Raw genomic sequence first — 15537 nt, 5'->3', positions numbered from 1 at the left:
AATCAGACATCTCAGCTGTGTGTCAGAGGACCTACACTGCAGACAGAGATTCTCCTTTAGTGAAAGTGGCAGGACCCTGTACATTTGGAGCAGGAGAATATGCTGTGGCGGTGGTGTGCGGCACAGTGACAAATGTGAATGCCGTGAATGTGTTACATTGGGAGCAATCAGCTGGCTCTGAGACGCATTTCACTTCCATCCGCCTCACTGAGTAGAGGGGGAAGGCAGAGTCCTCTCAAGTCCTGACAAATCACCATGTTGTATTCATGCCTCTCAAGTCTTCCCATCTCCCCATCTCGTTTGAGGCAGTATCTGAACGGGAAGCCCAAAGTAACAACAGCATTCCGTATTCACCGCTCACAGCATTAGCACGACTGTAAGACACGGGGCCAGATTCTGATCTCTGTTACGCTGGCATAAATCCAGAGCACCTCCATTAACTTCAATGGACTTACAGCGGCGTATCTGAGATCAGAACTGGGCCCACCGTATTTCAGAGTACAGATCACTCTATTTTTAATCAAGGAAAAGCAAACTAGATGGCTCCGGGGAGCGTGAATAGTTGGCTACAAAGCCTGTCACTGCCAAAAAAACGGGCTCAGATCTGCCCTGGACTGGCAGCAGACAGACGGCATTACTATTCAGGAGCTTGGATGAAACGAGTGGGAGATGAAATAATAAGAAAGGAATCTGGCTCCCTGTTGGACAGTGAAGCACTAACAACACACAGCGTCTATACAGCACAGTTTATCCATAGAGCTCAATGCATTTTATGCAGCAGAGTCAGTTTAATTTATCCCCAGGTTAGAATGGGGGACAATGAGGCCCAGAGGGAGGAAGAGCCCAGGGTAACCACTGCCTGTGAGTGGCAGAGCTAGGAATAAAACCCAGACGTCCTGACTCCCAGCCCAGTGCCTATTCCTTTGCCCCCTTGGTAGTAGGCTCAGCAGGGAGACCGAGGACTGCACGGGCTCAGAGCCCGACGTCCTTCCTCTCCCTCGGGTGGGGTTGGAGGCGTTTCGGTGACACACACTGTGTGTGGGAACCTCCCCTGTTCTCACTGTGCTGGGTGTAAATAGAAGACTTCGGACTCCAGGGCTGCTCGAGATGACTTCAGCCCCTCCTGGCCCTGGCCAGCATGGCTGAACGCCCATCCAGGACGGGGGAGCTCTCTGTGGCTGAGGGCTTTTTTCCAGTCCCTGGTTTGTATAGTTCCTCCGGGCCCTCTCCTGACTCCTTCGATTCCTTCTCATGGCAGTGGGCGCTGTGGTTGCCGTCCTCTTGGGATCCCTTGCTCTGACCCCGTGACCTACATCCTCATTTTTTCATCCTTTGTTTCCTGTAATCAGCGAAGTTCTGGGTTCTGTGGCCCCGCCCTCTCCAGGGGTGGGGCTTTTGTTGGCTCCACCCCTGTGTCCCAGGACTTGAATGGGTTGCGGAATCCCTAAGCACCGCCCCAGAGGGCCACGGGAGACTGGGGCAGACTAACCCCCTAACAGCGAGATGGGTCAGCTGGGCCATGGGGAGCTGTGCTGTGCTGGACTCAGGGGAGGGACGGGGGGGGGTGGGGTGCTCCCTAAACGTCTAGTGTGACAAATACATGAATCCCCCGGGCCGTGAGTCTAGGTCAAAAGCAGCAAGCGATAAGAACAGTAAATTGAAGTAAATACGTTACTGGAGGGCCGGGGATGCCTTGTTCTCCGGAAATGCCCATGTCGCCCGGAGGACCCTGGGGGGAGCAGGAGAGAGGAGAGACGTCAGTGCAGGGAAGGCTCTGCGAGCTGGCTCCAGACCCTGGCCGCTGAGGTATAAACCGCCCAGAGCCCCTCTGTCCCCCCGCGCGGGACCCTGGGAGGGACGGGGATGGGGGATGGGATTCGAATACCCTGGGGTGGATGGAGAACCCATCCCCAAGCAGCCACTCAGCGCTGGGGAGAGCAGGCAGCCTGGGACACACTATGGGAAGATCCAGCTCCATTTACTGGCCCTCCTGATGCAAGCCTGGGGGCAGGGACCCCTCTTTTTCCCCTACCCCTCACTCTTATTCCTCCTAACCCCCAGTATCCCCTTCCCTCTCTCTCTCTCTCCTGGTGCTTTTCTCTCCTCACTGCCTCCTCTCCGCCCTCCCCACCCATCCTTACTTTCTCCATTCTTCGGTCTCTCTTTCCCTCCAGACCCCCATCTCATCTCCGCACAGGGGAGAGCAGAGATTCCCCCTCCCTCTGTCTAAGACGCCCGGCAAGGGGGGCTGTACTCACCGGCCTGCCCTGTCTGCCAGATTCCCCGAGGGCACCGGGGTGGCCTCTGTGTCCCTAAAGGAGAAACGAGACCATGATTAAGGCTCCCCGAGTCCCGCACTCAAAGCGGTTCCCCTGGCGGCGCGCTCAGCGTCTGCCCTGTAAATCCCCCAGGTGTGGGGTAACCCGCCCACACGGGCAGGTGCTGCAGGGCTTTTGCACACAGGCAGAAGCTGGGCAGGGGGGGGGCATTTTCCTGCTGCAACCCACCGTGTCCTTCCATCCACGAGGACGACAGAAGGCAGCTGAGGACCACAGAGGGCAGCAGTAGACAGCTCACCCCGGCAGACTCTTTTACCTAGCAACAATTTATGTAGTGGGGGCGCTGACGGCAGAAACCGTGTAATTTGGATTGTTGTTACTATTTCGAGCCAGAGGGACACAGCAGCACCCCTGGTTCCAGCACCTATGCCAGGAGGGGGCTTGGGGAGCCCAGCAGAAGCACTGGGCCCTTTGGAAGCTGGCAGGAGTGCGGAGGGGAGGTCCCCGAGCCTGCGTCCGCAGTGTAATACTCTAGCCGGCTGGGGGCTGGATTCCAGAGAGCAGTTCATGCACCCGCTACGGTCTCCAAGCGGAGAGAGAAGCAGCCCCTTTGACCCTGCGTGTCCGTCCAGTGCCCTAGCTCAGTGGGGTCCCGCTCCACAATGCGGGAAGTCAGTGCTGCAGTAATACAAATAAGAGCTCAAGAACTAGAGCCTGCGGCGTTGAGGTCCCCAGTTCAGCGCCTGGGGCAGGGGTGCTGTTATCTTACCTTCAGTCCCTGAAGTCCCTGGGGACCTTTGGGCCCTGGCGGGCAGTTGGTGGGACACTAAGGGTGAGAGAAAGAAAAGTGGCTTGTTTTAATCAGATAATAATATTAGGCCATAGCGGAGCGGCAGTTTGGGTGCACCCAGCGTTGGGGCTTCACATGAGTGGCGCAGGGCTGCAGAGCTGGCACTGAGCACCCACGCTGGGCTGGCCCGATAAAGCTCTTGAGGGGAATTGTAGAGTCGCTTGCCTCTTGCAGGCATTTAATTCCAGGCCTTCCTAGCTCCATAGTATTAGCACAGCCCAGAGCGAATGCCCTGCACGTCCTTCTGAGCCTGCCTGCTGCTCTGGAGAGAAGCTCCCTGCCTGTCTCCTTCCGGGGGGGGTAGCCCATTCGGCTGGGGCAACTCAGAGCCGGCTCTGTAGGGACAGATGTGGCTTTCTGAGGGGCTCAGCCCTGGCTCTGTGCACCCAGCCCAGGGGACCAGGTGCCCTGTCAGCCCCACAGCAGGGCCTGACCTGGTTCTGTGCGCAGCCCAAAGGGGACCTGGCATCTCCAGGATGCTGCCCTACGGGGACACACCTACTACATGCCAGCCCCGAAGGGGAAGCTCGGCTCCGTACACCAGTCCATCCGCCCGTGGCACATGAAGGGAAAGGCAGGAGCTGGCAGATACAATTTGCTCCCAGAGGTCAGAGCAGGATGAGGCCCAAAGGCTGCAAGTGCTGATGCCCAGTGGGTGTCACCTTGGCTCCCAGCGGCACAGGAGTTTCAAAGAGTGGGGCAGCCAGTGCAGGGAACGTTGCAGCTCTAACAGGGTCTGAGCACTAGATGTTGCTGCAAAACGTCTCTTCCCTGCTACCAAATGACACTTGTTAATGCATTTCCCAGGAACGAGCTCCCAGTTGCTGTTACGCTGGGAGGGGCCGTTAAAAGCCGAATGTAACTGCGGTTCTTACCGAGAAATCAGCACTGCCTTCCCCCACTTGGATGTGTCCTGGGGGGCCCTGGAATGAAATAAAACCATCAGGTGCCCTAACGTAACAGGCACAATACACAGCTTACAGAGGTGGGTAAACATTGCGCCCTCCTTTATAGATGGGGAAACTGAGGCATGGAGCAGGGAAGCGACATGCCCAGGGTCACACAGTGAGCCATTGGCAGACGCCGGGAGTCCTGCCTGCCCGTCTTCTCCTGCTCTAACCATAAGATGCCCTGTGTTCTCAGAGCAGTAAATAGAACCCAGGAGCCTGGCTGCCAGCTGCCCACCATCGGCCCATGGTACAGCCCTTGGGAGCATTTGCATCTACAAATGGTCCCTTGGGAAACCATGCAGCTCACATCTAGTCCAAAGCCCAAATATTAACCTTGATAGCTGACTGGTAAACACAGACCTTGCTGTGATTGGTCCACAGTTTAAACCAAGAGGGTTTAATCAGACCAGACCCAACCACTGGCCCATCTAACCGACTAACCCACCTCCCTTCATACCAGCTAAAAGTCTAGCCAGGTATCCCGCTCCTCGTCGCGCCACAAAGACTCTAGCAGCCTGTCTAAAGCAGTGCCCAATTCCTGAGGTTCCAGAGAGGTTTCCTTCCTGACCCTCACAGAGACCAGCTTTACACCCTGAAGCATGAGCCTGGATTAGCTCAGGTCATCTCCACCCCATGCAGGTGGCTGCTGAGCAGGGTTCAGCAGCGCATTACAGGCCTGATAGGGGTGCTGAGTGCCTCCCTGGATCAGGCCCTTAACCACCACTTGCAGTTCTGATTCTGACTTTCTGCTGCATATGGACTCTGTCCAATCCCAGGGCCTGGATCAAGGACTTTCCCTTAATCCACCCTTCATGCAAGGACCCCAGATGAGAAATTCCAGGGGAGATGGGTTAATACTCACAGGTTTCCCAGGGGGACCTGGGGGGCCTCGTGGTCCATCAGGTCCAGGTTCGCCCTGAAAAGAAGCAAACCCAACATAAAGTTAACAGGCAAAAGGCTGCCATTACTAAGAGAGTCGGGTCAGGGGGGAACAATGCAGGACCCCTGAGGAGGGCTGCATCGCATGGAGGTTGCACTAACTCAGTCATCCATGGGGCTTGAACCCATGACTTTCAGCAGCAAATGCAGGGGCCCCTGTTTCTTGAACTGAATCAGTAACTCGCTGAGTGGCAAACAAGTAGCCCCCTGAGGCAAGCTATCTGAGAGGGCCGTCACAGCAGGAGTCTTCCCACGATGCTGTGTTTCTATCAGGGGCTGAGCTGGTGCAGCCGGAACTGACCTTGAGGGCAGCAGAGGCTCAACCAGCCCCTTTGAAAATCTGGCTCATCCCTAGGTCGGGTCAGAGGAAACAAGCCGAGAGGTGCATGCGCCGATAGGTGCTTCCTCACCTTGGGGCCCAAGACTCCGATTTCCCCAGGAAGTCCAACCTGACCCGCAGGCCCCTTGGAAAAAGGAGACAGTCACTCATTAACCACGTTGGTGGATTTCAAAATGTGCTGGTGATAGGAAACAACATCCATTGCCAGGGGCTCTTTCAGAGAGCAAAGTGCTTTTGCACAAGAAGATGTTAGGCCTTTGCCTAGGACTGAATGTAGTAGGTTCACTCAGGTGCTTGCAGGTAGGTTCTGCCTTCTATGTGTATCAGGCACAGGCAGGTAGATAGCACCTGCTCTGCTACCGAGGGCAACAGGTACCTCCAGGTGGAGCTTAGCTGCTGTGGTGCTAAATGTGTCTGTTACACCCAGGTAGAATGGGCAGAATGGGTCCATCTCCTGCTGAATGCAGCAGCCATATCCTTGCCCTGCTTTGATTTCAGTGGAATAATAGTGAATAATGGGCCAGCAGTGAGAGGGTTAACGTGACTGTATTTACACTGCTCCTGGGACTCGGCTCTGATCCTTTAGATCCACTCCAGTTCTTAACGTGCAGCTCCAGACTAGGATACCAGGGGTTAAATCTTTCGCACGGGAAGGCAGGGGAGAGCCACAGGACTGGGATTGACGCTAATGGGAGTCGAGCAGATAAATTCCCCACTCACAAGCTGCTGAGGATTTTTTTTTACTTAAAACCCAATCCGGCCCCTACCCCGTCCCAACCAAAGACACAAACCAAACCCTGGCAGCACGGCACTTACAGGAGGTCCCGACAATCCAGGGCCCTGAAACAAAAAGAAAGTTACAATGGGCTGAAATTCTCTGACTCAGAGCCAACAGCTGAGAAAACACAACAGTCCCTTTGTCCTTTGCCACATGGGGGAGACATGCGGTGACTCCACGGGGGGGTCAGACTCCGGTTCTCACGCTATAGGAGAGCAAAGGACATGGGCACACCCCGCTCCCCATCACAGAGCGATTCCACTGGCTTCAATTTCATTGACCTGCCACTATGCAGGAAGTACAATCGCTATCTTCAGTACTCAGCTGGCCCCCATCATAACATCTGAGCACCTCACCCTCAATGTATTTACCTCCCTACACCCCTGAGAAGTAGGGCAGGGCTATCGTCTCCACTTTACAGATGGCAAAGTGAGGCACAGACGGACTAAGTGACTCACTCAAGGTCACACAGCGAGTCGGTGGCAGAGCAGAGAATGGAAGCCTGGTCTCCTGTGTCCTAGGCTAACACCCTGGCCATTGGGACATCCTTCCTCTCAGACCGAACACAGCCCAGGACTGTGTTAATTTTCTGGGGGGAACTCTCTACAGGGCGAGAGTGGGAACAATATACATCTCTTCCGGCTTGCCTGCTCCTTGACCTTCCCTACAGCCCCCTATTCCTTGCTGGAGGGGGAGATCTGCATGCTGAGGGTCCCTCCATGCGCGGATGTCAGCGGTACTGGGGGGTCCAAGGTTCTTGCCAAACTGGGGGCACTGCAGGGGACAGCTGCCGTGGCCACCCTAGGATCTCTGTTGAAAGATGTCTGAGGTTTGGAGCGCTTATAAGGCAGCAGGGTGGTAGCGGCAGTGGGATCTCCCTCAACGAAGGCCACATTAGTGATGGGGGAAGAGTGTTTAGTGGACAAATCCACAGAGGTCTGGACAGTTTGTGTGGCCAATACGACCTCCACAGAGCAACAGGGGCCAGTTAGCCACCTCTGCTGCGAGAACCTGCTGGGGGTCCCAGCCTGGTTTCCAGGAGACAAGTGCTCATAGCACATTAACCACCCCTGTGACTGGCACCAGCTCCGGCTGGCCCCCTCAGCAGGCAGGCCAGAGACTGGAAGGGCCATGGACGCTGAAACCCCCTCTCGTTCTAAGCTCAGGGCTGAGGCACAGGGACAGCCTGTAGCAATCCTTCCTCTGGCGAGGTAGGTCCGTGTGAGCCTACCCATGGGGGAAACTGAGGCACAGAGGGGTTTGTTCACTTGCCCACGCCTACAGAGTGAGCCTGGGCTTAGAACCCAGGCGTTCCCCGGCTCCCAGTCCCAGGCTCAGGCTGTTAGGTGACCATAACAATAGACTTTTCTTTGACCAGTTGATGTGACAGAAGCGGATACTCACGGGGAGTCCCGGTGGCCCTGGCAGTCCAGGCTGGCCCTGGCAGTGCAGAAGAAGAGAGTCAATGTTAGATCAGGGTGGGAAATGGGATGCGGGGGGCAGGGGGAATGATCGGATTTCAAAAAAACTATTCATTAAAAAATGTGCACCCAGATCCACTCCAGGGGCGGAAATCAGCATCGCTCCATTGGCTTCGGCAGAGCTGTGCAGACGGTCGGCTCTTTGGGGTGGGCACTGTCATTCTGTTGTGTGTTTACATGGGTCCTGCTCCATGGCTAGGACTGGGGAACTAGGTGCTATTGTAATAACAACAATTAACAGTGCACCGGAGCGGAGGACCAGTCTCACTCTGGATCGGATTCAGCTCCCGTTGAAATCAATGAGATTCTCCATTCATTGGCCCACATCTCACTGGCGCAATCAAGCCCTCGCTCTTGGGAGCACCAAAGCTCACCCCCGTCATTCCTCACCCACCTGTCGACGGGCTCATAGCTCACCCCCAGGAACGTCTCCCTACTCTGGGCACGTACCGGGCCAGGCAACGGGGCCCGACCCTGACTGGAGCCTTTCAGTGCAATGAGTAGGGTGGCTTCTTATCTCACCTTCGTGTTGGTCTCAGCCCAGGATCCTGGCCAGAGGCAAAGGTGGAGTCCGTGAGGCTGCGCCGTTTTACACCCGCTGAGGGCCTGGACACACCTAACTAGATCCCAAATATTCCCTGTCCCCAGTACGTGGCTAAACTGGGCATCCGCCCAACAGAGCTCACCACCCGAACCACCCCGCCTTCCTATCACTCCCCCTTCCGCGCCCATCTCCTCTCGAGGGAGGGACGAGGCCGCGCTGGAGCTGGAGCCCAAGAGACGAACACCCGTCACTTACTTTAGTCCCTGGCCTCCCGCGTGGCCCCGGTTCCCCCTTCGCGCCGGTCAGGCCCTGCGGGAGGAGAGATGGCAGATAGTCAGGCTCGTTGTTAGACCCTTCCCTGTCACTTTCCATCCAGTTGGGCTCTCCACGCAATTGGATTCATGCTGGGGTTGTTTTAGCCACCTGGTTTGCTGGGTTATTAACAAGCTATTAAGGGCTCATCTGTCTGTTCTGAAGACAAGAGGCAGCAAACGCTGAAATGTCACTTTTGCCCTAGAGCTAAGTTGAGGTGCCATGAAACACAGGGAATAAACCGCCGTCCCACCTCTTAGCAATGCCACCGCTGCTACCCATCAAGACTTCCTTCTTTTCAAGCCAAAATTAGATGGACCTAGCTACTCCCTCGTGCCCTGAGCACCGTAGCTAGGTTGATCAGACCCCCAGTGTAGACACAGCTAGGCAGACAGAAGGATTCTTCCATCGAGCCAGCTACTGCCTCTTGGAGAGGTAGATTAATTACAGCAACAACCAAAAACCCATCCATCGACACAGGAAGCGTCTACGCTTCACCGGTCCGGCGGCACCACTGCAGTGCCATGGAATGTTGACATGGCCACAGATTTCAGCTGTTTTGGCATTTGCCCATGACACAAGCTCAGCGGGCCAGGTCTCAGCACAGGCACTTGGCCCTCGGGAGTGCTGTATTCACATCCCACGTGGGAGTTACCGCTGCATCCTGCACTGACACCTTAGCGGATATTTGTCCACATCAAAGGCGGCACCAAACATGAGCAAGGTGCCAGTCATGTGAATAATCCCAGTGAAATCACTGGGCCAAATTTTAACCTCATTTACGTCGGTATAAATCAATGGAGTTACACTGGATTTACACCACTTTATGAATGAGATTGGAGTCTTGCTCGCAGGAATTTGTTCCCCTGCGTGAGGGGTGCAGGATCCGGCAGAGAACACAACACACAGCAAATGACTCACCGTCACGTAATTCCTGTATTGAAAATGAGGCTGTTAGTCTCCATGCTGAGACAGAATTCCTTATAACTCTGTGTGTGTGCGTGTGCGTGTATTTTTGGATGAGTGGGGAGCTCCTAGGAGCTCCTATTTATAAAGGGAGATGGGATATAACAGTCACTGAGACCAGAGAATTAAATTTCAATGCCATCACCAGAACAGGTGAGAGGAAGTTACGAACCAGAGGTCCCATCCTGCAACCCTTCCGGGAGCAAATCCTTCCTTGAGTGAGCAAGGATTATTTGTGGGATTGAGGGTTTCAGGATCAGGTCCTCAGAGTGAAGAAACCAGCCCAGCTCCAAAGGTCCCCACTCCTCCACAGCACAGGGAACGACAAGGATATAAAATAAAAGTTAGAAAAATAATCAAACTGAGTGTCCATTGTTATTGAGATAAACATTTACTTGATGTTCAGATACTGCAATGAGATGGGACAGATAGATATGTGAATATGGATGGATAACTAGACAGATGTAATAATATGCATAGTTGCATCTCAGTTACAACAGTGTAAATCTGGAGTGACTCCAGATTTACACTAGCATAGGCCCCTGAGATCTGAATCTGGCTCACTCTAAGGAGGTTTTCATATCCACCTCTGAGTGTTTGAGCTACACTCTTTGCAAGGTCTAATTCCTAGCTCTTTAAAGCACCCTGACATAGTGAGTATGAAAGACTCTGTATTCCGCTCAATTCTTTTCTACTTTATTCCAATAATTGAGATCCGTAGCGGGAGGATTAGTCAGGATGAATAAAACATTGTCGTAATAAGGTTTATTATTCTATTCATTTATTATTGAAGGCAAGAATTGAAGTCAACAGGTTTAAGAAATCGCTTCCAATTGCAATATATATATATATATATTAAAAAAATAGGATTATATAGTTTCACTGTGTTTCTGCCTGTCTGTAATTGTCTCTGCAGCTCTGCCTCTCAGCCACAAACACAACTGCCCTCCGGAGATACACACCCACACTTCAAACTCAGACACCCCTCGACACTCCCTGCTCAGACACCATGCCCCACATTCACACACACACCCCCTCTAGCTACTTATCCTGCCCCCCATCAACATACTCCCCTCAGTACCCCTCCAAGCTGAATCAAACACCCATCTCCCCACACACCCTCAGCCCTGCTCACACCATAAAACATCAACCTGCTCTCAGACTCATAGAGACACCCACCTCCCCAGCACATCCATCCCTGTATTTAGACACACGCTACACAGACACCGCACAAACCGGTGCACACCCTCCACACACACTTTTCCTTTAGTCCTTAAAGCATTTTTAAAGCCACAAATGACATTATGCAGTCATTATGAACAGCCCCTGTGAGCCCCAAGACCCAGTGATAAAAATGTAGGTTCACCCTTGAGTCCTGGGTACACTACAGCTCCTACGGATGCTACCACTCAGGAGCTGTCTTGCTGGAGAATTACCTATCCCGTTTTTGCCAGTGCGGACAAAGCCGATGGGATGGCTTCTGATCTCATTTACACCAGTGTAAATTGGGAGTGACTCCAGTGGATTTACACTGGAGTCAACGAGATCCAAATCGGGGCCTATCCCAGCAGCTGTGGTTAGAGAAATATGTGTTGTAGGCTGGTGCCTCTATGTTCTGAGGGTTTCTGACTCCGATCCAACGCTTCCTGATGTCTGATTTCAGTGGGTAACAGACCAGGCCCTGTAGGGGGAACTCATGAGACCATGTGCCCTTTTAGGGAGCAGGTGGATGGGGAGGGTAGGCTGGTAACCAGCAGCAGCCAGAGAAGCTTCCAGTCAGCCTGGATTTCTCACTGCAAATACAGGCACCCTGAGCTTCTGCACAAAGGCATTTGGGGGCAACAGAAATGGGTCCAAAGGGTTTTTAGCAGAATGCAGAACTGAGCCCCTGCCGGACTGTGAGAAGTGACTCTGCGTAAGAAGACGCCTCTCGGGTCTCTAAAAGGCCTTTCTGGCTCCAGACAGAGTTAATAACGAACAGCACCGAGTGCGATAATAGGCTCAGATTCAGTACAATGAGTCCTGGCCAAATTCCTCCTCATCCCGCTGCCAGAGATCAGAGTTAGCCAAAGATCCCACTCAGATTAAAGACCTTCAGCTGGAGAATTCCCAGCCCTCTGATCTCCCACTCATGTGGGGTGGCTGCATCCCTTCAGAGCCCCCGGGCAACTACCCGATGGCCCCACGCAGGGTCTAGCACACAGGGACGAGCTGGCCCAGTGCGCGGATGCACCAGCCATTCCTCTCTGCTTTCACTGTGCTCTGCTCCTGCTTCAATTCCGTTCCGTGGGGTCAGCTGTTGCCTCCCCAGGATGTAAACGCACTGCACAGTACAGCACAGCTCGCCGCCTCTCGTCGGCGCTCGGAGGGGTTTGCAAGGCAGGACCGAGGGGTGTGGCAGAAATGAGAGGGCATGCCAGGAACGGAACCGTCGAGGGGACTGCAGGAGAGGATTGAGGTGCACTGGCAGAGCTGGGGAGCGGGGAGCCCAGGGCTGCAACAACAGAGGCCATCACGACAGGACCCAGGTGCCCGGGCAGAACTGAGGTGGGTGGGGAGGCAGGTGTGGACTAGCAGAGGTTCGTGCTGCTGCAGGTTGGGACTAAGCATTAGCAGAGCTGGGAGCGGGTGAATGAATTGGAGCAGCAGGGAGGTTTCAGCTGGGTGCTGAAGCACATGAGCGGAGCCTTGTGGACAAACAGCTGCCTTTGCATAATCTGAGCAAGGCTGGAAACATACAGCACCCTCTGGGCTATCCGTTTATTGAGCCGGCCCGCCCGCCCGGGGAACGAGCGCTGTTTCAGAGAGTGCTGACTCCACCCGTTCGATGGCCCCGGAGACTCGCCGTCGGGCTCAGCCATTCTGTTGCACATTCCCCTCTCTGCAGGTCTCCCCTCCCCAGGTCGGAGCCATGACACATCTCTGCTCCCCAGACCAGTCTCCTCATTGGCCTGTCCCCTCCGACAATGATCAACCCCCACCCATCCCGCCTCCTCCTGCCGACACATGAAGGAAGGATAATTTTCTCCTCTGAGCTCAGCTGTTTCTTCCCACCTTAATGACTACATTTCCCATCAGGACCCTCTTCCCTTTAGCCTTGCAGTTGGAATCCAGTTTGTGAATATTCATATCTAAGCCAGGTGGATCTGTGACCCCAGCCCCTGCATCCCATGCACATGACAGGATCCCTGAGGATGGGCTGGGATCTGGAAGCTCAGGACGAGGGCTAAGTTCACAAAGCACAGCCGTGGACAGGGGAGTCTGGAACAACGTGTCGAAGGCGCAGAACGGGAATCAACTCTGTCATCTAACAAGCAGCCGTGAGAGGAGAATGGGATTGTACTCACATCAATGCCTGGCTTCCCCGGGGGCCCGTCCGGACCTGGAATGCCTGGTTCCCCCTTGGAGCCCTTTAAAATAGGCATTGGGAAAAATTAAAGGCAACGTCCTGAAAAGGCGTGGAAATCAAAGCATGTCGGAGAGCTGGTGGCACACTCACCGGGGTCCCAGCAGCGCCTGGCGGGCCTTTGTCACCCTAGGGAAACAAGAGAGCGTTAAAAACAGGAACCATCCTGGGCTTCTGCAAACCCTTCCATTCCTGAGCGCCAGAGGGATGGTCTGCGAAGCACATCCAGGTGCCTTCTCCACCACAGCGGAGAACTGTCAGCCCCCAAGACTGGAGGCAGATCTGCCCTGCTGGAGGATTTCTATCCAGGCAGGTGTCAGTCTCCAAACAGCTTCCGCTCCCCATCTGGATTGCCGCACGGGGACTCAGGTCTGCCGTCAAGCCGATTCTTTGGTGTAAAATCCAAACTGGATCCAATTTAACAGTCACTCGAAACCTGACCGAGCAGGAGCAGTGAACATACGGGAGGGGACGGAACTGAGGGGCAGAGTGAACTGGAGCGGCTGGAACAGCAGGCCAGGAGGGGAGAGTTGCTCCCAAATGCTGCAACCAGAGAGAGGAACGAAGCACATGCAAGCTAGGGGGGTGTATCCCAGCTCCACCACCTGCCCATTGCAGTAAAGCAGGTTTGTCTCCAGGGTTTCTCTGCATGCTGCTCTAATATCCATCTGCTCTGCAACCAAGCTCTCTGGGTGCCCCAGGGATTAGAACCAGGATTCACTTTCTATAAGGGGACGTACTCAAGAGTATCTTAACTTTAAGGGGGGAGCCATACTGTGCTCTGGTTTGGGAAAGGGATTGCTCCAGCCTGCCCAGAAGGGCAGCCACCTCTGGGATGGGATGTGGCAGCTGTGGAACAGAACACGATGCACCAGCTTAGGACCGGCTGAGAAGGAAGCTCTAGTCAGTTGAAACCCGAGGGAGGAATTTAGGGGGATGAAGAATGACCTGAGTTGGAATGTGGCCTGTCTGATGGGATAACAAGGCGTCTCACAACCCAGGCTTCACTCGTACTTCTCAGCCGAGGGCTGGCGTGTTAAACACGAGGACACTGGGGCATAACGTGGATTTGACCTGGGCTGGCTAGTTTATGGGGGCTGCCTGCATTGGAACAAAGAGCAGTTTAGTTCTTCAGTCCTGCTTCAAGGGATAAGATGGCAGCCACAGGCACCAGGCCTCTAAATGTCTGAACTAGCCCCTCACCCACTGCTTCAGGGGCCCCAAAAAGTTCTGCAAAGAGGCCTCAGGTTCCAGGTTCACATAGTGGAGCCACTGCCAATAAAGGTGCCTCATTAGCCCGCCGATGAGCCAGCCCGAAGCAGCGCTACAGGGTTACTTGGCTGCCTGAGATGAGACGAATCCTTCCTGGGCTGCACGTGACCACGCTGGCCTGGAGAGGACGCTCACCAGCCAAATCAGGCCGCGCTCACCCTGCGCGCCTGTCCAGACTACAGCAGGCTTTGTGCAAATGCTCCACGGGATTTTGCAAGAGAGACGGCTCGTCAAAAGCCACTGCTCTCCTCCCCCACCCCGGCTGCCAGCTCCCAGGGGCTGGGTCCCAAGGAGAAGCCACAGCTACATTCAGTTTATAAATAGCTCCAAACTCTCACACTGGGGCTGGTGCGTCTCTCCGGAGGGGCTGGCCCAGAGAACAGGTCAGTTTGTGATTACTCACAGGCCTGGCCTATCTTCCCGGTACCCTCCCTGAGCCTCGGGCGGAAAGGTGTCAGCGCTCTGGCACCGCATGCCCTTCGGAAACCTCACCACTGCATCCCCAGCGAGCAGGCAATCACCCCATTGCTCCAAACGCCCCGATCCCTCCCCCTGCACTGCCAAACCCCCGTGACCCCTTTCTGTCTCCCCCCACGGCATTTTCGATCATGCTTCCTGCAGGAGCCACGTGTAGACCCGTTCCCTCCACCCCTTCCTCCTCCCTTCGGATCCCCTTTGGGCCAAATCCCACAAAACCAACGGGAGCCACCTGAGTGGGGGAGCCTCAGGATCGGGCCCTTTGCTTGGCGCTTGATGCAGATGGCTTTACTCTAGGCTTGTTTTCGGTACATTTCAGAGACTTTTACTCATTTCTGACAGCGCCCAGAGCAATCTGGCCGGGGCTCCAGGGAGCAGGGGAAGAAGAGCTTTGCAAATCCAGTTATTATTTTAATTATTAACCATTCCCAGCCAGATTTGCAAAGGCATTTCGGAGCCTAAAGGCGCAGATAAGCACCTAATGGAATTGGGAAAATCCCTTAATACCCACTGATTTCAAGGTGCTTTTGAAAAAAATCTCACCAGGTGACTAGCTGCACTTTTAGGCATCTAAAGACCCTTGGAAATCTGGCCCTTGGAGACAAGCCTGCCCTCCTGGCTGTCAATTTGCATCCCAGAAAAAAAAACAGGCTTTGCAAATCCACCCTCTAGTGACTTCAGAAGGGACAACCCTGGCCCAGGCTACTGTGAAACGGACAGAGAGGCCCAGGAGGCGACGATGCTGAGCCCAGGAGTCTCTTTTAAGACACAGCGGTGGGCGCCCTTATATTTATCTGTATTGCAACAGAACTCAGAGGCCCCAATCAGGACCAGGGTCCTGTTGCATTGCTCGCTGCACAAACACATAGAAAGAGGCAGCTGCGTGCTGGCGAATCTAGGAGAGCCCGGCCGGCAAGGAGAGGGTTAAGATCTAATGTCCCAG

At 54.5% G+C, this 15537-nt stretch overlaps 1 protein-coding gene across 5 annotated transcripts in view; it reads right to left on the bottom strand.

The window, feature by feature from the left end:
• The window catches only part of COL9A2 (collagen type IX alpha 2 chain), a 46494-nt gene that overhangs the window by 20490 nt on the left and 10467 nt on the right, over positions 1–15537 (bottom strand). For all 5 annotated transcript variants that reach the window (XM_039511843.1, XM_039511844.1, XM_039511840.1 and 2 more), the window contains 11 exons: positions 12939–12974; positions 12787–12849; positions 8417–8470; positions 7541–7576; positions 6175–6198; positions 5429–5482; positions 4942–4995; positions 4005–4052; positions 3049–3105; positions 2259–2312; positions 1676–1729 (listed from right to left, as the gene is read on the bottom strand). In XM_039511843.1, the coding sequence (XP_039367777.1) occupies positions 1676–1729; positions 2259–2312; positions 3049–3105; positions 4005–4052; positions 4942–4995; positions 5429–5482; positions 6175–6198; positions 7541–7576; positions 8417–8470; positions 12787–12849; positions 12939–12974 (534 nt within the window). The remainder of the gene's footprint in view (positions 1–1675; positions 1730–2258; positions 2313–3048; positions 3106–4004; positions 4053–4941; positions 4996–5428; positions 5483–6174; positions 6199–7540; positions 7577–8416; positions 8471–12786; positions 12850–12938; positions 12975–15537) is intronic.

The sequence above is a fragment of the Mauremys reevesii genome, linkage group 23 (genome assembly GCF_016161935.1).
Source record: "Mauremys reevesii isolate NIE-2019 linkage group 23, ASM1616193v1, whole genome shotgun sequence".
NCBI classification, from domain to species: domain Eukaryota; kingdom Metazoa; phylum Chordata; order Testudines; family Geoemydidae; genus Mauremys; species Mauremys reevesii.
This window is presented reverse-complemented; position numbering and strand designations above follow the sequence as displayed.